The sequence below is a fragment of the Panicum hallii genome, chromosome 3 (genome assembly GCF_002211085.1).
Source record: "Panicum hallii strain FIL2 chromosome 3, PHallii_v3.1, whole genome shotgun sequence".
Taxonomy (NCBI): domain Eukaryota; kingdom Viridiplantae; phylum Streptophyta; class Magnoliopsida; order Poales; family Poaceae; genus Panicum; species Panicum hallii.
The window spans coordinates 17,126,637-17,147,820 of NC_038044.1; the positions used below are offsets into that span (position 1 = coordinate 17,126,637).

Genomic DNA, 21,184 nt, shown 5'->3' on the forward strand with positions numbered 1-21,184 from the left:
ACAGTTTTCGAATTGGGCCACTCTCTTGGATTGGCGTATAGCCCAGAACATCGTACGTAAAATGGATCGGATGGGCCGGCATTGTTCCCAAAATGACGGGCTCCTTTCATAGAGAATTACAGAGGTCACTCAAGAAAACACTTCTCAAGGCCTGGCTTCCATCCTGACTGACATTCGCCGCCGCATCTGTCCCCCGCCGTGCACGGAGCCTCCAATGTGTCCAGTCACGTCGCGCCGCCGCAAACCTTATAGCACCTGAACGGAAACGAACCAAACACTTCTTGTTCTCCGAGCCCCATCTGCCCACAGCCCCACATATCCACGATCCGTCATTAGCGAAGCAGAGCAGAGAAGCATGAAGCCACGAGCTCGGCTCCCATTTCTCCGCGGCAGCTTCGCACCGAAACAGTCAACGAAGCCGCTAGCCACGTCCGCCTGCTCCAGCCTGCCCCGTGACGACTCCAATGTCCGCGACGCTCCCGACGCCCGCAAGGCGTTCGACGAAATTTCCAGCCAGGACGCTGCGACGGGATCCGGTCGCGCCCTCTTCGACTACGCCCGGCGGGGGCTGGCCCGCCAGGCGCTGGACCACTTCGTGGATGTGCACCGACGCCACGGTGGACGCGTTGGAGCCGCCACGCTGCTGTGCGTCCTTAAGGTATGCGGTTCGGTGCCAGATAGAGCTCTCGGGGAACAGCTGCACGGCCTGTGCGTCAGGTGCGGGCATGATCGAGGCGACGTCAGCGTGGGCACGTCGATTGTCGACATGTACATGAAGTGCCGCTGCGTCGAGGATGGGAGGAAGGCGTTCGAGGGGATGCCCGAGAGGAACGTCATCACTTGGACGTCGTTGCTCAATGGGTACATGCAAGCCGGGGCGCATTCGGATGTCATGGCGCTCTTCTTCAGGATGCGCGCAGAAGAGGTCTGGCCCAATCTGTTCACATTTGCTAGTGTTTTCTCTGTGGTGGCCAGCCAGGGAGCCGTTGATCTTGCGAGGTGCGTGCATGCTCAATCAATTAAGTTTGGTTGCTGCTCAACTGTCTTTATACGCAACTCGTTGATGAACATGTACGCAAAGTGTGGAATGGTTGAAGAAGCCAAGGCCGTGTTTTGTGGGATGGAGATTAGGGACATGGTGTCGTGGAACACATTGATGGCTGGCCTTTTATTGAACAGGCGTGAACTGGAAGCCCTGCAGCTGTTCCTTGATTTACGATCCAGTATTGCCAAGCTTACACAGCCGACGTACTCAACAGTGATCAAATTATGTGCAAATCTCAAACAGCTTGGCTTGGCACAGCAACTCCACAGCAGTGTTCTGAAATGCGGATTTCATTCGTATGACAATGTAATGACAGCCCTCATGGATGCCTACAGCAAATGTGGTGAATTGGATAATTCTTTAAACATATTCTTGTCGATGCCAGGATCTCAAAATGTTGTTTCATGGACTGCTATGATTAATGGGTGCATTCAGAATGGAGATATACCTCTTGCAGCTGTTCATTTTAGCAGAATGAGAGAAGATGGTGTTGCTCCAAATGAGTTCACCTACTCAACAATGCTGACAGCATCAGTGGCCAGCTTGCCTCCCCAAATTCATGCCCAGGTGATAAAGACAAACTATCAGAGTTCGCCAACTGTTGGAACTGCACTTCTGCACTCTTACTCGAAGCTTTGCAGCACTGAAGAAGCCCTTTCTATATTCGAAATGATTGACCAGAAGGATGTTGTTGCATGGTCTGCAATGTTGACTTGCTATGCCCGAGCTGGTGATTGCGATGGTGCCACAAATGTATTCATCAAGATGTCCATGCATGGCGTGAAGCCAAATGAGTTCACAATCTCTAGTGTCATTGACGCTTGTGCTAGTCCTACTGCCGGTGTTGACCTGGGTAGACAGTTCCATGCTGTTTCAATAAAACACAGATGCCAGGATGCAATCTGTGTCAGCAGCGCACTTATCAGCATGTATGCAAGGAAAGGGAGCATTGAGAGTGCTCAGAGTGTCTTTGAGAGGCAAACAGATAGAGATTTAGTGTCATGGAACTCAATGATATCAGGGTATGCACAGCATGGTTACAGCCAAAATGCCCTTGATATATTTCGGCAGATGGAAGTTGAGGGCATTGAGATGGATGGTGTCACATTCCTTGCAGTGATCATGGGATGCACTCATGCTGGTCTTGTCGAAGAAGGCCGGCAACACTTTGACTCGATGATCAGAGACTATGGGATTACTCCAGCCATGGATCATTACACGTGCATGGTGGATCTCTATAGCCGTGCTGGCAAGCTAGATGAAACAATGAACCTTATAGGAGGCATGCCATTCCCAGCAGGTCCAATGGTATGGCGGACATTGCTAGGTGCTTGTAGAGTTCACAAGAATGTTGAGCTTGGAAAGTTGGCTGCAGAGAAGCTGCTGTCATTTGAGTCTCTTGACTCGGCTACATATGTGCTTCTCTCCAACATTTATTCGGCTGCCGGAAAGTGGAAAGAGAAGGATGAAGTGAGGAAACTCATGGACACTAGAAAGGTGAAGAAAGAAGCTGGATGCAGCTGGATTCAGATCAAGAACAAAGTTCATTCCTTTATAGCTTCAGACAAGTCACATCCTTTATCAGAACAGATATATGCAAAGCTCAAGGCAATAACAGCTAGGTTGAAGAAAGAAGGCTATTGTCCTGACACAAGCTTTGTGCTTCATGAAATGGCAGAAGAGAAGAAAGAAGCCATGCTGGCTATGCACAGTGAGCGGCTAGCCCTTTCCTTTGGCTTGATAGCTACCCCACCAGGGACACCCCTTCAAATTGTCAAAAACCTGCGGGTGTGTGGGGACTGCCACACGGTGATGAAAATGATCTCTGTAATTGAGGATAGGAAGATTGTAATGCGAGATTGCAGCAGGTTCCACCACTTCAGTTCAGGGATCTGCTCCTGTGGTGATTTCTGGTGAATGGAGTCAGAACAAAATGGCTGTGGATGCAATACTCTGGTGATATCGCCCTTTGAACATCACTGGTAAATTGACTCTGGAGAAATGGTTGTCAGATTTCTACAAGCCTAAAAATAATGTTTTCGAGGCTTGTAGAGGCACAGAGCAGGAATATCAGTGCTGGGGTTTGTTGGAATTGCTACTGCATGCAGACATGGTTCAACAGGCGATTCGTACTGCAATCTTGTAACTCAGGGCCTGTGAGCTGCAACAAAAGTTCTTCTTGATTTGACAGAAGTACGACCACTAGAGATGGGGATATAAGGTTTCTTGTTATTCTTTTGGTGGCTAGGTGTAAATGGGTACTCAAGTGACTCTGCAGTCTGCAATACCTGAATAGGGAACAAAATTGTTTGAGACTTGAATTTGGAGCCTTGCCCTTGGAGGCACGAGTGATGCCTTGATAGCAATATAGCAGAGAGTAATGGAATCTACTCAATAGAGGCAGTGCTTTTCCATGAAAACTCTGCACGGTCTCAGGAAACATGTTTGGTAAATAAGAGATTGGTAATCTAATGAAAAAACAACTGTGGTGACTACACTTGCAATCATTTGGATCCATGTGGTATTCCTTTGCAATCTAATTTCACCATTTCAGAGGCAGTTGTCTGGTAATAAGTTTTATTTGTTCTTTCAACTGCAGTTGCTGACTGTTGCATCCAATGTGCACTTCAGGTTTAGCATTGTACCCAAGGATATGTATTTAAGGCCCTCTTGTAAATAATTGAGTATATCCACCATGAATATGTGTGCTGATACATCATAACATGCAATTCTCTAGTGCCTCATAACATGCAATTCTCAACACAGTACCCTTTATCCTCTTATTCAAATCAAACCTTATAGCCTCCATAGGTTAAAGATGTGTACAGTCAAATTACATTGACTCAGTTTTGGTACTGAACTGAACTAACAGCAGTCTTTCGGCATTATATAGAGAACTAGAGATTGATGTGTATTTTGTTTTCCATTCTCATCTTAGCCTCATCTTCAGACTGTCTCAGGGCATACAAGCAGCTTGAACAGTAATGCCGTCTTTAGTGTTCTGCACTTAATTTTGCACAATGATGTGCTGTTTTATGAGAAGGGCATATTTAGAAACATCTAAAGCATCGGTTTTATGTTGACCATTTCAATAACAGCGCCTATATGCAGGTGGATTTAAATCATTGACTGAACACTTCATGTAGAAATATTTCAGTGATCTTAAAGGCATTTGAAGATGGTTGCTTCTTATGCAGGTATAATTTGAACACTTACATGGTCGATCAGGAAATGGCAAAAACTTACTCACTGTTTACTGCACGTTTTTAACTGTTCCCGTGTTTAAACATGCATTACCTGTTCATAGAGCAGTATGCTTAAAATATTCCTTTTCTGACTTTTCTGATGTCCGAACTGGTTTTCAATATTGGAGAACCAGTGATAACCGGCCTTCCTGTTAGTAACTTGAGCCGGCTCCTCATATATTTTATAATCCCTCCAAATCAAAATACATGTCGTTTTAGGATTCCTATAGGTCAAACCTTTTAGACTTTGACTATTAAGAAACAAAACTTACATTGTTTGACAGTGTAAGATAGATGTTACTAGATTGACCATGCAATGTACTTTCGAAACATTTAATTATCTTTCTTTGAAATGTTAATTTCCATAGAAATTGTTGGTCAAAGGTTTACCTTGTACACCGCACTGATGTCCTAAGCAACATGTGTTTTGAAGCGGGGGGGGGGGGGGGTGGTTAGCTTTTATGTGAATGTTGTGTCACTGTGTCAAGTTTCTGGTTTCAAATCATTATAGTTTAAAATGTTCAAATAAAAAAAGCAAAAAATGGAACCTTCTCGTATTCTTCAACATTTTTTGTTAGAACAAAATGAAAACCGGAACCTTCTAGTTTGCATACCCTCCACATATAATCTAATATGGTATCTGATTTAGTTAACACAATTTCTGTCTATTCCCAGGAGGTTACTTGACCCCTTATCAGGTCTTATCGTCTTATACAAGATCTATCCCATTACCTTGAGGTTACTTGAGGTGCCTAACAGGTGTGATCATCTTCCTGATGTTTTCAGTTCTGCCAGTCAAGATTGGCACCACCCGTCTCCTCACTTGAAAGTTGTTCATACTGAGTTGTTGTTTCTGTTGTACTTGCAGCTGTCTCGTCATCTGAAGAACTCTCACTTCATAGATCAGAAAATAAGGTATATTAGGTTTGAGTTCCTTGACTGCCTTATGTGTGATTGTTTCCAGGAAATTGAATCCAACTTACTTCAGCGAGTAGATGATCAGTCCCATGGCTACAACTGCAAATGCTAAGTAGTAGAGCCAATTTACCTGTGGTTTGCACATAAGATGTCAGAGGAGTAATAGAGCAAACATATCTTTTCTAAACATTTGGAATTGGAAACAACCTTACCTGCTGATGATAGAAGAAAATCCGAATGGCGACCGCCCATATGTCAGTTGTTAAGAGTGAGAGGTTAAACATAGTTGATCCACTCATCTGCGAAGTTTGCCAGAAAGCTAAGTTACTACTACGCTGCTAAATGGCCATGAAAGAGCCATCTGAACTATTACTTGGTGATTTGTTACATTGAGTGAAAATATCTATAGAGTAGATCTGAACTGGCTTGAGAAGGTTAACCTTAAGAACAAAAGAACTAATGGTGCAGAACACAAAAGCTGCTATAGCAAATCCTGTGAAAAGACTGATCTGGAACAATGTCAAAAAAGAGGGCGTGGGTCTTCTTACTGATAGATCAAAAAAGGTCTACGGAACATTAAACAGTTTGGTAGGTCGAAGGACTTAGTTTTCTCACCAGTGTTGGAGACCAGTTGATTGTCTCTAGGTTCTTCCTCTCAAAAAGAGATCTGTGGTTTATGCTAGTTAATAGGGTAACATTAAACTTTACTTCATGAACATGTAGTGATTTTTCACCCCCAAAATGGATAGAACTGTTTCTTTAAAAAAACAAGTCAACAGTTAGGATGGTCAATGAATTATGCTAGTTCAGTACTGATATGATGTTAAGGATACATCTGAATTCCTGTGACAAGCACCCCAAAGATTCCAAGCATTGCAATGAATTCAATTCGGTCTTTCTTCTTGACACAGTATTCCTGCACAATTCATCTCACAAACCATGAGAAATCAACAAGTATATTGGTGATAGCAGCAGTTGTGGAATGGCGTTCCTAACCTCCCCGACATTGCTAAACGCAAAACAAAATGTGGCAACAATGATAAGGACATCTCCGAGAAGTGGTCTTTTACTTGCATCTGCAGAAAAGTGAGCTATGCTCAAGATTTTCATATTTGTATAAGCTTTGCTATGGAGAATATTACATATACTGCCCATAATGTTCATAAAGGAAATTTTCAATCTTTCCATCCTCCTTTACATGAGTTCTGTTGGCATTAGTACAGTTGATCCCACTTAAATCTGTAGTCATGAATTTCTTAATCTGTTATTGACATTCTGAACATGCAGCTGCCTACTTACCTTGAATATCTGGCGAATTTGAATCTGAGAGGAGTACCAGGGAGAGTCCTGCCATGCAAGTGCCTGCTCCTACAAATTGCCAAAAAGAGTATCTTGTGCCTAGTGCAAACCTTGTGAGGATCATGACCCATGGAATAGTCCAACAGTCCAACAAGTTTATGCTGGTAATGTATGAGTACTGGTATGCCCTGATAGCTGCAACACAAGTTCACAATGATGACATGTTCGGATAATTTGCAGCACTACTTATTTTCTTGTTTCACCGGAAGCTATTGCCTATTGCCAATTGGCGATTCAAAGTTCAAACTGTTTCCTTCAGTCTACTCACCAAGAAAGTTTCCCTGAACATCGATGAAGACAAGGGCTAGGTACCAATACCATGGTATCTGCAAGACAGGTGAAAAGATCAGTGAGTAATGAACCACTAAATGTTCTAATTTCATTCTTACACTGTTAGACAGCTGCTCTTGCAAACTTACAAGCAGTTTTTGTCGTCGGTGCAGGAGAATCGTTCCGTAAACCAGAGCTAACAACATGTATACGAGGAATGATTGTGCCAGTGGTGCGTCAACTCCTGAAAATGAAGCCTGCGTTTATCTCTATCGATAGAAGAAGCCTGCATTTTATGAAATTACTATGCATACACTCAATGTAAATAAAAAATGTTTGCAATTTACCGAGACTGCTGATGACAGAGGTGGTAAAGCTGCTGATGGCCATGGAGAAGGAGACTATCTGTCCGAGGAAGAGCGAGAACAGCAACCTCCATGTATCCCTCTTGACCTCCATGATCCTGAGCGCGATCCAGGAAATCCTCAGGTCAGAATTTAGACAACGGGCATGAGCCAAATTTATGAGAGCTTCACAGGGAGAGGGTGCCGGAGACTAGGAGAGTAACTGCCTAACTGGGAACACCAGTTTACAGTGGCCTCCAACTCAGGAACTCCTGCCCTCAGAGCAAAACAAAACAGACCAGCTCTCAGTTAGAACGAAGACGAGAGAATACGTTGTACTGCTTTAAAAAGGCGACCAGGCATCTTTCTGGGGTCTTACTGAAAGATAGCCGTTGCTAGGAAAAAAAAAGAGAGGAATAATACAATTTATGATGCCATACTGGTTGGTGGTCTGACGACAGGCTTGCAGCATGTGGTGACGCATGCCAAATGGCTGTTATCTTTCGCCATGCGAAGTAAAAATGGACTGCAGCAATTTGTCTACTCTTTTCTAAGTTACCCTTGAACCTTACGTAAAGATGCGTAACAGAGGAAAGCTAGCCTAGATCTAGCGTCCAAACAAGTTTAAGTTTTAGGAGTCACAGTCACGAAGAACAGTAAAGTCAGTAGCAAAGAGGAACAAAAACGAATCCTAGCTTGATTGCAAGATTTCTCCTGCAATTTTCCTCTAGGAGTGGCTTAATCTAAAGAATCGTACAAAGGTCCAAAATATCCTCAAGTCGGCCAAAAAGCTGAACTTCTTTTGATGTGCGAGGGCTGGATCCACCTTAGCTAGGATCCAAACGGCCCTCGTGAGCAGGTTCACCTGTAAGTGTTGGAGTTATGTGGTACCCATAAGTCATGTTATTATATGATGAGTATGTTAGATTACTTTAAAACAATATTAGATTAGTTGGGCACTCTTTATATGTGCCTTGCCTTGGATCTAGCCTCTTAGATGTTCCCTCAAATGAATGGAGCTCTATAGAGATGGCATTCGAAGTTCTTTGTTTTGGTCATAAGTTGATGTTGCAATTTAACATTTGTTGTTTCATCCGGTTGTTGAAATCAAATGATCTTAGCGTTTGCTTGGGATGGAATGGATCTATCCCAGATTCTAGGGATGATATGGTTCGGTACTTAGGGTAAATATATCGGTAAATGTTAGCGGTCTCGTAGTCTATCTTATTCAGATCCATTTATGCAGATCCATGTAGGATTTCTGATGACGTGGAGGAGAGAGGGTGAGGAGAGAGAACGAGGTGGTTGCTTCGCGAAACAACCGCCTCATAGACTAAAAATAAGGACTATAAAACTGCTTACTAATTATTGTATGAGTTGTCGTCGTACTACTCAAAATATTCCTATTTTTCATTCCACAAATTATGGAATATGCTACTACTACAATAAAAAAATGACAACCTATTGTAGAGGTCGTCCGTTCAATCGTCTCAATATGATATGTTATTGCATGAGATCGTCTATTAGACGGCTCCAATATACTTGCTCTTAGTTTGGTTGGAGAATGAAATGGTTCTATTTTATGTTTGGTTGGAAGGATAGGAGAAATGAGATGTGATCTGTTAGCTGTTGTAATGCTGGGGTCCACTTGTTAGCCAAACCATCTGGTACCCTTTTCCTTCCTTATGCTTCCCCGCTGCTCCTGTGCTCCGTCCACGTCTGCATCAACCGCCGCCGCTGCCCTGCATCCACCATCCTGCATACATTCCGCCACGAGCGGGGCGTCCTATCCATATTGTGAAATATAGATAAGTCATCCATCTTTAATGCTCACTTTAGTCTAATTATTTTATGCACACTGCAAACATATTCAATATTTAATAGGATTAACTCAATATTTTTCTTAAACAGATTCAACATTTGACTTTTAAAATGTTAAAACTGTAAAGACGAAATGTTGAAAATACTAAAATTGAAATATTGAACACGACGCTTCTTCTCCGGCGAGCTGGGCGCGCGGCGGCGCGAGGCAAGCGGTGGTGGCGGCGCGCGGCGCGGGGAGGCAACGCGGCGCGGGGCGGCGTGCAGACGGCAGGAGGGAGAGAGAGAGGAAGGTCTGGGAGAGAGGAAGTTAGAGTTTGGATATGGATCCAACAGCCATAGTTGTTTGTACGAATCTCAAATACTTCTCGAAAGCTAAGATCTACCGGAGGATGTACAGGAAACCCGGCCAGGAGCAACCACACGGCCGCGGCGCCACCGTTTGTGGGCCGCTGTGGCTCGAGCGGGTGCGGCCATGGCCCATGCGCCGCATCTCGCCAACCGCCGCGGCCCCCGCGCTGCCCCGTGCCAATGCATTGCTGGATCTAGTTGGTAAAATTGGTAACCCGTCTACTATGTTTTGGAAGGCCGAGATCCGAGAATTACCACGCCGCCAAACTTCTGCGTGGCCCGTGTTAGGTTTTATATTGTCACATCAAGTGAGGCCCGTCCTTTTATTTTTTGAGAGGACGGGTATTGTTGGCAAAATGGACCTTGTATTGCAATGAGCCAATGGGTCAAAATTTAATGCCCCTTTTCGTGGTGGATCTTGATGCCCACAAACAAATAAGCTCAAGGAGGACTGTATGTAGGAACACATATATATAGAGCTGGAGTTGTGGCGGAGGTGCAAAGGCCACAAGCAAAAGCAACGGTGGGCGGAGGTCGTCGACGAAGGGCATGTGACCAGGACGCATGGTGACCGGGTTGAGCTACTGCAAGGGCCAAGGCCATCGTAGGCCGCCTGATTGCTTGAGTGGAGCCTTCCTGTTGTGTGGCCATTGCTTCCAGTTTGCTAACGCCGGCGCGCGTACCACCTGTTCGACGGATTGATGACGTGGTGACTGGTCTTGTGCCTGTACTGCTGTATGTGCAGTGCAGTTGTGCTCAGTCGTCTGAGCTGGGCTGACCGGGTGGGCATCAGTTGCTTGCGATTCCAGGCTTTAGCCTATCCAACGAGCACAGGCCACAGGCGGCGTTGCCTAGTGTTGTCAGTGAGACGTTCAGTTGCTGTCGCATCCGGTGGCAGATCGAAGGAGTTAGCAGTTAGCACTGGAGGTAAGTCTAATGCTTTATGGTCTGGAATTCCCCTCATTTTGTGTCCAGTTCAGCTTCTAGCATTCTCTCTCTATGAGACTATGACTGTATCTATACTTTATTGCTGGAAGATCATTTGAATAATACCCTTTTGGCTTACAGTTTAGCATTGTTGTATGGCTTCCATTGTCAGTCATGGGCTCATGGCCATTGAGGGTAATCAAACTACATCTTCACCAGCTAATTTGTAAGGTATACTCTATTTAGTTGTCAATGTTTGTTTTCTGTTTAAGATTTTTTTTTACTTTGTTTGATACTTTAGTTGTCAATGTCTGCTTGTGGCATGATTTGATATTAAATTGTCAATTTCTGCTCTTGTGGTATAAATCCAACCACCATAAGATTGAAATTGTTCAGTCAGTATTTTACTGTCCAGATAATATTCTGATAGTTCAACTGAAGTTTAACCAATTCTTCTTTTCAGCACATCCATTTTAGCTACTTTAGATTTTAAGAAAATTGATCGAACAGAGCCGTATTTAATTTGTGGCCCTTACAATTCCAGGGAATACCAAAAGCTTCTACAGTGATACTCCTTGGGTAATTTTGAAACCACAATTCTTCAAACAAGAAAATATTGTGGCATGTTCAACACTTTGGGTTCCATAAAATCATGTAGCTATCATACATTACTCAGAAATAAGTTTTCTGCCCTCCGTGTATATTTAACATGCTCTTGATCAATACTACTTTAATTACCATATCTCTCATTATATTTTCTCACACTGCCGTGACCCTGCTAGCAAGCTAGATGTGATGGGTTCGCAAACCCTTAGTTAAAAGATTCTTTTGAACCTATATTTTTTATACATTGTAAATTGTTTGCTGGATTGAGGTGTAGAAAAAAGTAACTCTGATTCCCACATCCTGATTTTTCGCTTGAGCTAATAATGCATTTGCCTATACATGAATTGAGCAACAGTTTACTCTGCATATACATGTTGTCACTAATAGCCATATCAAATCGGGTACAGGTCTATCTATTAACAAGGAGGTGTCTTTATGTATTTGACCTACTAACAGATGTGAAGTTCTTCCTTATGTGTCCTTTCTTGGATACCAGAATTTTGACCACTTCCTGTTGAATTATCCTCACTTTGAAGCTGCTGATATTGGGCTGCTGCTTCTGCACTTGCAGCTGTTTCATTGTCCGAAGAACTTTCACTTCATAGATCACAAGTAAGCAAAGTTGTTAGGTTTCTGCAACCAGGAGTGACATATCTGCAGACTGATCTATGTAGGTTTGAACAAACTTACTTCAACGAGTAGATGATTAATCCAACGGCCACAACTGTGAATGCTAGATAGTACAACCAGTTTATCTGCATTGCATCTGAAGTATATGAGTGTATTGACTAATATGTTATAATCTGGGAGAAGTATTCTGGGTTAAGAAAAAATCACCTGTTGATGGTAGAATAGAACTCGAATGGCGACTGCCCACATGTCAGATGTTAACAGTGAAAGGTTGAACAATGTTGCTCCGCTCATCTGAAAAAGGGCATACAGGAAATAAAAGGGCCAAATTATTATTGGACTGTAAATTAACAATAAGTGGGCCTTTCTTCTAGCTGATACTATGTAGTGATCCAGTACGGTTAAAAACAGCTTTGCTTTATTCTTATTTATTTAAATAACTCACGACCACTTGACAGGGCCTAAGTTTCTCATTTTCCTACTTGTGGAGGTCCTTAGTAACATGTTAGAGATCTTAACCTTAAGAACGAAAGGAGTAATTGTGTAGAATATGAAGATTGCCACTGCAAATCCTGCAAAGAGACTTATCTGGAAAATATAAAGATAAAAGTAGTAGTGAGTTTCCAAGTAATTGATTCAAAAAGGTGTATGGCGGATAAAATAGTTTCATGGTAAAATGTACTTTTCTTACCATTGTTGGAGACCATGTAACTGCTTCTAGGCTCTTCCTTTCAAATACTAGTCTAAAAGTTTATCAGGTTAAAGTTAACATGAATACAGATCATACGATGAAACCAGGAAAATTGTGGTGAAAGACTGATAGTTTAACTTTGCAAAAGATAGGAAATATATAAATGCGTTCCATGGATCATGCTAGTTTGCTCTACCTGTCTCAAACATGAATATAGAATTATAGTCAGGCAGTCAGCAATTTTTTGTTCCAGGAAAACTGCAGTGATAGTTTAACCATTTAAAAGAGAACAATTTTATAGATGGTATTGCTAATCAACCATGCCAGTTTGCTCTACTGGTCTGTAACTCATAATGAATCTAAGAATTTTGGAGGATACATCTGAACCATACTGATAAGCAGCCCAAAGAGTCCAAGCATTGCAACAACTTCAACTCGATCTTTCTTCTTGACACAGTATTCCTACACATACAAGGAAAATGGAATGCCTATTAGAAATGTGAAACTGTTGCCGATAGCAGCAGATACACATAAGGCGAACTAACCTCCCCAACATTACTAAATGCAAAACAAACTGTCCCGGCAATAACAAGGGCATCCCCCAGAAGTGGTATTTTACTTGGATCTGCAGAAAATTAAAGTTTCCATACAGTATAAATATTCATCTAGCTCTGCTATGGAAACTGGAAAGTAGATTTCACCCATTTACAGGAGATGTAAAACCCTGCTCGCTTCTCCTCTTATAGGATTGAGCAGTGCTTCTGCTTTTTCGTTAAACAAATGTATTATTTAAATTCATCACTAAATCCATGTTTACCACACACCTGTTTTATTGCCATCTTATTCTTAGCCACCACTAAATTGCTATACTGGATTTGTTCTACTAATACCATGAACTTTCCTATATAACTGCAATTCTAATTTCCTGGCTCAAAAAAATATAATTCTGGCTCCTAAGAATTTTGGAGGAAGATACATCTGAACCATACTGGCATTGTTCTTGAGGTGTTGATGTCGTAGTTGATTTTCTAATTTGACTGTTAAGATGCTTCAAGTAGCTTACCTGGCTCCCCTGTTGATTCCGCATCTGAAAGGAGCACAAGGGCAAGCCCTGCCACACATGTCCCTGCCCCTACAAACTGCAAGAAAGAATACCTTGTGCCCAGTGCGTACCAGGTGAGTATGATGACCCATACAACAGTCCAACAGTCCAACAAAGTTACACTGGTGATGTAGGAGTATTGGTATGCCTTGACAACTACAGCATATTGTTTTTAGACGGTTATCAGTTGTAGTAAGAAGAACTTCCCTGGACTCAGTGTAACTGCGTGGTGCCTGTACTCACCAAGATAGTTGCCCTGTACATCAATGAACGCCAGGGCTAGGTACCGGTACCAAGCTATCTGCAGAACAAGAGTACTCAAAACAGTGAGAGCTATGAATTGCAACAGACCAACAGTTTCCAGAGTTAACTCAGGCAGCCATGCTTACTTGCAGCTTCTGCCGTCGACGCAGGACGATTGGTACATAAACTAAGGTCAGCAGCAGGTATGCGAAGAAAGACTGCGTGAGTGGTGCATCAACTCCTACACGGACATTTTCATGGCAATGAGCACACTTTATCACTATCCAGATAATAATTATCAAGTATTTCATCAATTCTTATGTCTATGTATCAGCCCAGCGAAAAGGATGAAAGATTGAGTACCGAGATTGGCGATGAGGGAGGAGGTGAAGCTTGAGGCGGCCATGGAGAAGGCGACGAGCTGGCCGAGGAGCAGCACGAGCAGCAGTCCCCATACATCCTTCCTCTTGAACTCCATGAGCCCGAGCACGGAAGCCTCGGATCAGATCAGTTGCAGAAGCAAGATTTATACGGCGGGTCGCCGGTGAACAAAGGGGAGGAGACCGAGAAGAAGCCAAGAATGAAAGGTGGAGCGCAGTACAGGACTGGCAGATGGACCGCGTGCAATAAACTAACCGCCGGGTAGTTAGGGCCATCATGTGCCCGCCCAGTTGATTTTTTTTTTTGCAAACAATATAGGGTGGTCTGGATCTTGTCATTGGCTCAGCGTGCTTGTCCAATCGCGATGCCATACATTCTCGTGCTTCACGGCCTGAAATGTCTACTGCAACTTGCAGGGCTTCATCGTTGGCCATGTGCTCCGTACAGCTGATGATTGTTACAGCTTCTGAAAAGGAAACCCTGACTTAAATTTCAGATTTGATTTGATTTTCGGGGCCTGTTTAGATTCTAAGTTTTTGGGTCAGCTATGGGTTGGAAAATTTTGAACCCCAAGGCCTTGTTTAGATGCAGATCAAATTTTTTGCAACCAGCCCGTTTAGATTGCAACTTCAAAATGTTACATAAACTTGGAATTTGGCCTGCATCTAAACAAGGTCCAGATTAGGTGGAGAAAAGAGGTCAGTCTGATGCAGCAGCCATTGGTCTGGATGGAGAAAACTGCGGATATGATGCAGGCACGGTTGCTGCTGCGTCCAAGCATGCAGGTACAGTTATAGACCTGACTTCAATTGCATGTGGACATGTGTAACAGCTGAGAAACAAATACAGAGTCAGTTTTGATATGAGCACTCAATGTCTTTTTCCCCCTTGTTAGTCCAACATAATTTTAGTTTTGCTTTGATTTGCAAATATTCATCTTTTGGAAATTCTGTTCGGAGAGTTTATTTTTCATGAATTTGCGCTTTTTTTATTGAGGTGACGATCATGCATTGTTTTTTATTAAGAGGAAAGCAATCGTGACCCGAGATCCAGATGATCATAGTGTCACCGGATCACTACAAAGTTCAGTGTTCAGAGAGTTTTGTTTCATCAATATATGGATCAGGATTCAGGAGCCACGTTGATGGCACTCATCTTTTCTAATACATCAGGATTATTCAGGATCAATATATGAATCTCTTCATCATATCATGGCACTCATCTTTCCTAATACATCAGCACCCCTGTCTTAACTCCTTAGTCTGTGTATATCTCCAGAGTACCACTGTGAGGATCAGGATTCAGGAGCCAAGTTGATGCTTTGCGGTGGGGTGACATTGATATGATGGACATAATTGGGGCACTGAAAAGGACCGTACCCTCACAGCAGAATGGAATATCAAATATGCTCATGATGCAACTGGTGGAAATTATTTTAGTCCCATTTCTGCATTATCCTTTTATTCCAACCTGCTTTGCTGTCAGAATAATGACGAGTTCGATGCTCTGTGTAAGAATAAATTATGCAATCACGTCAGGACTTTTCTAGAGTTTTTTTATAAATAAATGAAGGAACAATAACACAAAAAAGAGTTTGATGTCGCTTTTATTCGTATTCTCATCTCTAGTGCTTATCCATACTAACGTTAAGGAGCAGCGACTAACCATAGGGGCGGATCTAGCGGCACGGAAGGAATTCGCCTGCGGATGGGCGGATGGCACACTGTAGGAGCGTACGCGAGGCGGTTCAGGGTTGCCAGGATGGTGGCATTGACCGGTTGCGACGGCGCGGTACCACAGGCCTGCCAAAGTGGTCTTCGCGGAACCGTGGCTTCCAGTTCGCAAGCTCCAGCGCGCGCACCACCTGTTCGATGGAATGACGACGTGGTCAGTTGTCGCATGTTCTTTGTCCGTATACCGGTCGCGTGAGCTGGGCTATCGCCTGCCTGTACCTGCCACTCAAGACCTCAGCATTCAAATAGTGGTGCCACAGGCAGTGTTGCCGGGAATTCTGGAAGAAACACTGGTGTGTTTACTTCAGTTGGTGTTGCGCCCGAACACCGAAGGTAGCATGTGTTTTCATCATTTCTGATGTCTGAAGACAGATTCCAAGCGTCCTTGAAGAGAGCTGATGTAATTGCCGTTGTGGATGTATGTGCAGGTGCATCATCTATTCATCTGGGTGCAAGCTACACTGCTTTGGGGAAGTAGTCCGCAGACTGAACATAAGGTTAATGCTTTAACTTACTCTCTTTTGCCCCTTCACTTCATATTATAGGTTCCACTTTTTTCTGATACGCTCTTTGTGTATATATTTATTGGTAGAAGACCATTTGATTCTCTTTCCTTTTAGGTTTACAGTTTAGCACAAATGTATGGGCTCCAGTAATTGATAACTGCATTTCAGTCACAGTCGCTGAAATAAACTAATTGTTTTACCATTTGGCTCTTTTTCTCAATTTATTGCTATTCCACTGTCTTTAGTCCAAAAGCTGTGACAGGTTCTTAAGTTCTTAATCGGAAAGCACGTTTTATCCAATGAATATCGTAAAAAAACGACAAGAAGGACAGACGTCCCTCTGATTTTATCTTAAAGAAGAGTACATTAGCTGAACCCAGGCCAGTTAACAGGGGTTTCATTGACCCCCGGAGTTCATCACTCTACCCTTGCATTGCGAGAAGTTTGGTGTCTAATGCATATTGTAATTTAGTTGAGAAATATTCTGCTTGAGACAATAATGGTACAGGAACGAACTTTGAGTATAAGAAAAAATAATAGAAAAATCGATTTACTTCTGCATCCAAATTGCCTTGGTTGCTTGAGATAATAACAGCTTTGCCTATACATGAATCGAGCAGCATTATACTCTGCAGATTTATGTTGCCATATTTGATTTGGGATGAAGATATCTGTTATCAAGGAGGTGTCACCGATCCCTCAACAGATGCCAATTTCATCATTATGTGTCCTTTCTTGTCTTCCTGAATTAGAACCATTTTCTGTTAAATTATCCTCATCTTGAAGTTGCTGATACTGTGCTGCTGCTTCTATACTCGCTTGATTGTCATATGAAGAACTCTCACTTCATAGATTACATGCAACTAATTCTGTTAGGTTTCTGCAAGCATGAGTAGATGATCTACAAAATGATCTAGGAAGGTTCGAACAAACTTACTTCAATGAGTAGATGATCAATCCAATGGTCACAACTATGAATGCTATATAGTATAGCCAATTTATCTGTAGGTTGCACCTAAGGTACGTAAGCTTATTGGGTCATAATCTGGCATAAGTATCTGGGTTCAGACATTTTCACCTGCTGATGGTAGAATAAAATTTGAATAGCAACTGCCCACATGTCAGATGTTAATAGTGAAAGGTTGAACAATGTTGCTCCGCTCATCTACAAAAAGCACATCAGAAAAAGCCAAGTTATTGTTGTACTGTGCTTCTGTGAAACAACAAGAAGAGAGCCTTTCTTTTAGCTGATACTCTGTTGTAGCCAATACTATTGAAACAGCTTTTCTTTATTCTTTATTTGTTCAAATAATTCATAACCACTTGACAGGACCTAATTAAAAACATCCCTTCTCTCAAAAAGAAATTTTTAAACATCCCTAACATGTTGGAGATACTTAACTTTAAGAACAAAAGGAGTAACTGAGCAGAAAGTAAAATTTGCCCCTGCAAATCCTGCAAATAGACTTATCTGGAAATAAAACAAAAGAAAGAAAAGGTGGGAGTGAGTTTCCAGTTAGTTAATTAAGGTGTATGACAGAACTCCTGTCAAAACAAAAAAGAAGGTATATAGCAGATAAAAGAGCTCCCATTGTAAGGAGTACTTTCTTACCATCGTTGATGACCAAGTAATGGCTTCTATGCTCTTCCTTTCAAATAGAAATCTAAGGTTTATCAGGTTAAAGGTAACATAAATATCTTTTAGAAATTAGCAAATTTTTTTCACAACTTTTTTGTTATATAACTACGTCAAATAGAGCAAATTCATAGATAGCATAGCAATGGATCATATACCAGTTTGATTTACTAGTCTGTAACCAGTAATGAATTATGAAGAGGATACATCTGAACTACACTGACTAGCGACCCAAAGAGTCCAAGCATCGCAACAATTTCAACTCGATCTTTGTTCTTGACACAGTATTCCTGCACATACAAGGAAATAGGCACGCTTGTTAGAAATCTGAGAAAATATTAAGTTAAAAAAAGAGTAAATGTGAGAAAATATTGTTGATATCCACATGATAGCAGCAAAGGTATGCAATGCATAACTAACCTGTCCGACATTGTTAAATGCATAGCAAACTGTCCCGGCAATAACAAGGGCATCCCCCAGAAGTGGTATTTTACCGGGATCTGAAGAAAATCAAGATTTTTTAAGACATGTTAGCAATCATCTAGCCTTGCCATGGAAATTGGAAAGTCGATTTCAGTCCAGGATATTCATAAAGTCATGTTTACGTTTGCACCCGCTCTATTGCAATTCTTAGATACTAACTTTTTCTTTTGAAGGAAATGCTAACTCAATGTGGTATCCTGAATCATTCATCTGCCATGCTTTATTTTTAAGGAAGATGGTAGAAACATCATTTCCTACTGCTACTGTGAATGTTTCAGTATAACTCAAAACTGTATATAATTACTTCTTAAAATGATTCAGTATGTACTGCGATGATGTTTTAAGTAGTCACCTCCTTACCTTGCTCATCTGGAGATTTTGCATCTGAAAGGAGCGCAAGGGCAAGCCCAGCGACACATGCCCCTGCCCCCACAAACTGCCACAAAGAATACCTTGTGGCCAGGACGTACCACGTAAGTATGATGACCCATACAACAGTGAAACAATCCAGAAAGGTTACACTGGTAATGTATGAGTACTGGTATGCCTTCACAACTGCATCAAGATAATGTTAGTTAAGTTGTTTAGTTCAAAATCATACCCTTTTTTTTTATGTGTGTGTATATATGGACTCAGTGTAACTGTATGGTGCCTGAACTCACCAAGATAGTTTCCCTGTACATCAATGAAGGCCAGGGCCAGATACCAATACCAAGCTATCTGCAAGAGTACTCAAAACAGTGAGCCATGAATCACATTGCTCCCAGGATTGATTCTTATGCAGCTGTGCTCACTTGCAACTTCTCCCTTCGATGTAAGATGATTGGTACATAAACTATGGTCAGCAACAGGTACGCGAAGAGCAACTGTGTGAGTGGTGCATTAACTCCTGCGCAGTTTTCATGTTGGTGAGCTCAGATTATTACCATTATAGGATACTAGTTACACCGCCATAAAAATACAAGCCATACTTTATTTTGGAAAAGTCAAACTTTGTATATTTTGACCAACTCTTAGTCATATTATGATTATGTTTAGTGCATAGTCGTCATACAACTAGATTCTTATCTTAAAATGTTCATATTGGTTTTATAGCAGTAAATGCTTGTATATCGCTAAATGCACCTTGTATCGGAGGGAGCATCAAGTATTATACAAATATCGCTAATAATTCTGTTTGTTTGGATCAGGCCAACGAGAGAAATTGAAAAATTGAGTACGTACCAAGATTAGCAATGAGGGAGGAGGCGAAGCTTGAGGCCGCAACGGAGAAGGAGATGATCTGGCCGAGGAGCAGCACGAGCAGCAGGCCCCATACGGCCTTCTTCTTGACCCCCATGAGTCTGAGCACAGCTGAGCTGGCACAGAAGCCTCCAATCAGAATTGTCGCAGAGTTGCACATTTATATGCCAGCACAAATAGAAAGGAAGAGACGGTGCAGAAGAATGGAAGGTGGAGCGAAGGCCGGAATAGTAGATGGGGCACGTGAGATCAGCTAATCCACGTGCCAGACGACTTTGCTAGACTGGTGAGCTGGTTGATTGTAGGTTGGTCATGAAAGATGACAGTGTCATCCATACCTTTGGTGATGGCTACACCTTCATATATGATGGAGCAGCCACCGGTGAACTCAGAAATGGAGTTCTTTTCCCTGCAACAGGTTCATTGCTTTTTTAGCTACTGTAGCCAAAGCTGTGACGAATTTGCATCTAAAAAAAGCTACCATAAATTCCTGGGCCTAACTGCAAATTGTGGGTTGTGGCAGCGCTGTGACTATATGTCGCCCGTGTTACAAAATCGCAATCTATCGGAAGATTTCTCTAGTCGGGTGGCGGAATGCACCCGCCTAATCCTATTTTAGGATGAGTTTGGGGGAAGCCTAGGAACGCTTGATCAAAGGGTGGAAGAACACGGAAAGGACACGGGAATTTTAGAGTGGTTCAGGCCTCTAGAGCATAAACTGTGTGTTGTATTGGTACCTTCTGAGAACCTGAGAGAACCTTGGGAGCTCTAGACCTTGTATTCTAACGAGTGCGCTCTCCCTTTTATAGGCTCAAGGGGAGCGCGTACACTGAGCGGGGCCTCGACAGGTGGGCCTAGCTGTATATTAAATAATATACACACACTGGAGCCTTTAATGCCACAGATACAGAGATCTTCCGCTTCAGCTTCTTCCTGTAGTCCTCGATCGAGAAGTTGATGTGCGTATCTACAGCCAGGGTATGGCCATGTGCCGTCTTACCGGCACAGTGCCTGCTGTCAGTGACATGCACAGTGGAGGACGTACTGTCACTGTTGGGTCAATTTCCACTGAAGGGGCTATGTTGACCCGCCGCGCCGTCGCCTCCGCGCTCACTGTAGCAGCGCACGCCTCAGCTCTCCTGCAGCAGATCATAATTACCCTTTGCTCACGCGCGCGGCGCCGTGATGTGACTACACGCCGCCCATCCGTGCGCAGAGCACGGTGATACGACGTGCCGCTTCGGTAACAAGCGGGCTTACCGTGGTATCAGCATACCTGCCCAACGTGTCAGTGGGCAGCCCACGCCCCGTCACGGGCACGCACAACCCGCCTACCCGCATTTAATGCGGTAGTTGGGTTGGCGTCCCACAGAAGGCTTTCTGCCACCGAACACGTGGCAGAGCTGGCTTAGCAGCCACCTCCTCAGGGGCACGTGGCGGCGCCGGACCTCCTCCCTGGAGGGAAAGGGGGGTCCGGGCCCCCGAGGCCGGCCAAGGTGCACAGGCCCCCGGGGGTTCGGCCTCCACACGTGACGGCACTGGACCACCCCGCGAGGTTTCGAGCCCGTGGTAGCTGTTCCTGAGCGCCTTGTCTTTGTGGATACGTGGAGGCGCCGGATCTGCCAGAGCACGGGGTGAGGTCCGGAGACCG

At 43.2% G+C, this 21,184-nt stretch overlaps 4 protein-coding genes and 1 long non-coding RNA gene across 8 annotated transcripts; 2 read left to right on the forward strand and 3 right to left on the reverse strand.

Moving 5' to 3' along the window:
• Positions 1-217: 217 nt before the first annotated feature.
• On the forward strand, positions 218-7,698 carry LOC112885691 (pentatricopeptide repeat-containing protein At2g27610). 4 transcript variants are annotated; one of them, XM_025951272.1, is made up of 7 exons: positions 218-4,242; positions 4,966-5,049; positions 5,159-5,205; positions 6,120-6,294; positions 6,496-6,676; positions 6,748-6,916; positions 7,011-7,698. In XM_025951272.1, the coding sequence occupies exon 1, from the start codon at positions 356-358 to the stop codon at positions 2,960-2,962; it is 2,607 nt and encodes an 868-aa protein (XP_025807057.1). In that variant the 5' UTR covers positions 218-355; the 3' UTR covers positions 2,963-4,242; positions 4,966-5,049; positions 5,159-5,205; positions 6,120-6,294; positions 6,496-6,676; positions 6,748-6,916; positions 7,011-7,698. The 4 variants fall into 4 exon arrangements, with proteins under 4 accessions (XP_025807057.1, XP_025807056.1, XP_025807059.1 ...); XM_025951271.1 differs by lacking the exons at positions 6,748-6,916; positions 7,011-7,698 and having other exon boundaries at positions 218-3,612; positions 4,157-4,242; positions 6,496-6,637; XM_025951274.1 differs by lacking the exons at positions 6,748-6,916; positions 7,011-7,698 and having other exon boundaries at positions 6,181-6,294; positions 6,496-6,637.
• LOC112885692 (solute carrier family 35 member F2-like) lies at positions 4,944-7,698 on the reverse strand. Its single transcript, XM_025951275.1, has 13 exons — positions 7,622-7,698; positions 7,414-7,453; positions 7,185-7,300; positions 6,987-7,081; positions 6,836-6,893; positions 6,508-6,702; positions 6,205-6,284; positions 6,042-6,124; positions 5,824-5,875; positions 5,649-5,717; positions 5,421-5,507; positions 5,274-5,338; positions 4,944-5,184 (listed from the first exon to the last, which is right to left on the reverse strand). The coding sequence occupies exons 1-13, from the start codon at positions 7,689-7,691 to the stop codon at positions 5,073-5,075; spliced, it is 1,122 nt and encodes a 373-aa protein (XP_025807060.1). The 5' UTR covers positions 7,692-7,698; the 3' UTR covers positions 4,944-5,072.
• A 3,451-nt stretch (positions 7,699-11,149) lies between these two features.
• Positions 11,150-14,212, reverse strand: LOC112885693 (solute carrier family 35 member F2-like). Its single transcript, XM_025951277.1, has 11 exons — positions 13,916-14,212; positions 13,699-13,793; positions 13,553-13,610; positions 13,271-13,465; positions 12,753-12,832; positions 12,587-12,669; positions 12,208-12,259; positions 12,036-12,104; positions 11,724-11,810; positions 11,577-11,641; positions 11,150-11,483 (listed from the first exon to the last, which is right to left on the reverse strand). Exons 1-11 carry the CDS (start codon positions 14,028-14,030, stop codon positions 11,336-11,338), a joined length of 1,047 nt encoding a protein of 348 aa, XP_025807062.1. The 5' UTR covers positions 14,031-14,212; the 3' UTR covers positions 11,150-11,335.
• Positions 14,213-15,607: 1,395 nt separating this feature from the next.
• LOC112884410 lies at positions 15,608-19,620 on the forward strand. The gene is made up of 4 exons (XR_003227114.1): positions 15,608-15,999; positions 16,095-16,163; positions 18,683-19,199; positions 19,482-19,620. It is a non-coding gene; the product is annotated as an uncharacterized LOC112884410 (long non-coding RNA).
• Positions 16,185-19,715, reverse strand: LOC112886554 (solute carrier family 35 member F1-like). The gene is made up of 11 exons (XM_025952495.1): positions 19,516-19,715; positions 19,086-19,180; positions 18,954-19,011; positions 18,652-18,846; positions 18,229-18,308; positions 18,016-18,098; positions 17,785-17,836; positions 17,575-17,643; positions 17,251-17,337; positions 17,110-17,174; positions 16,185-17,016 (listed from the first exon to the last, which is right to left on the reverse strand). The coding sequence occupies exons 1-11, from the start codon at positions 19,691-19,693 to the stop codon at positions 16,872-16,874; spliced, it is 1,107 nt and encodes a 368-aa protein (XP_025808280.1). The 5' UTR covers positions 19,694-19,715; the 3' UTR covers positions 16,185-16,871.
• Positions 19,716-21,184: the final 1,469 nt, after the last annotated feature.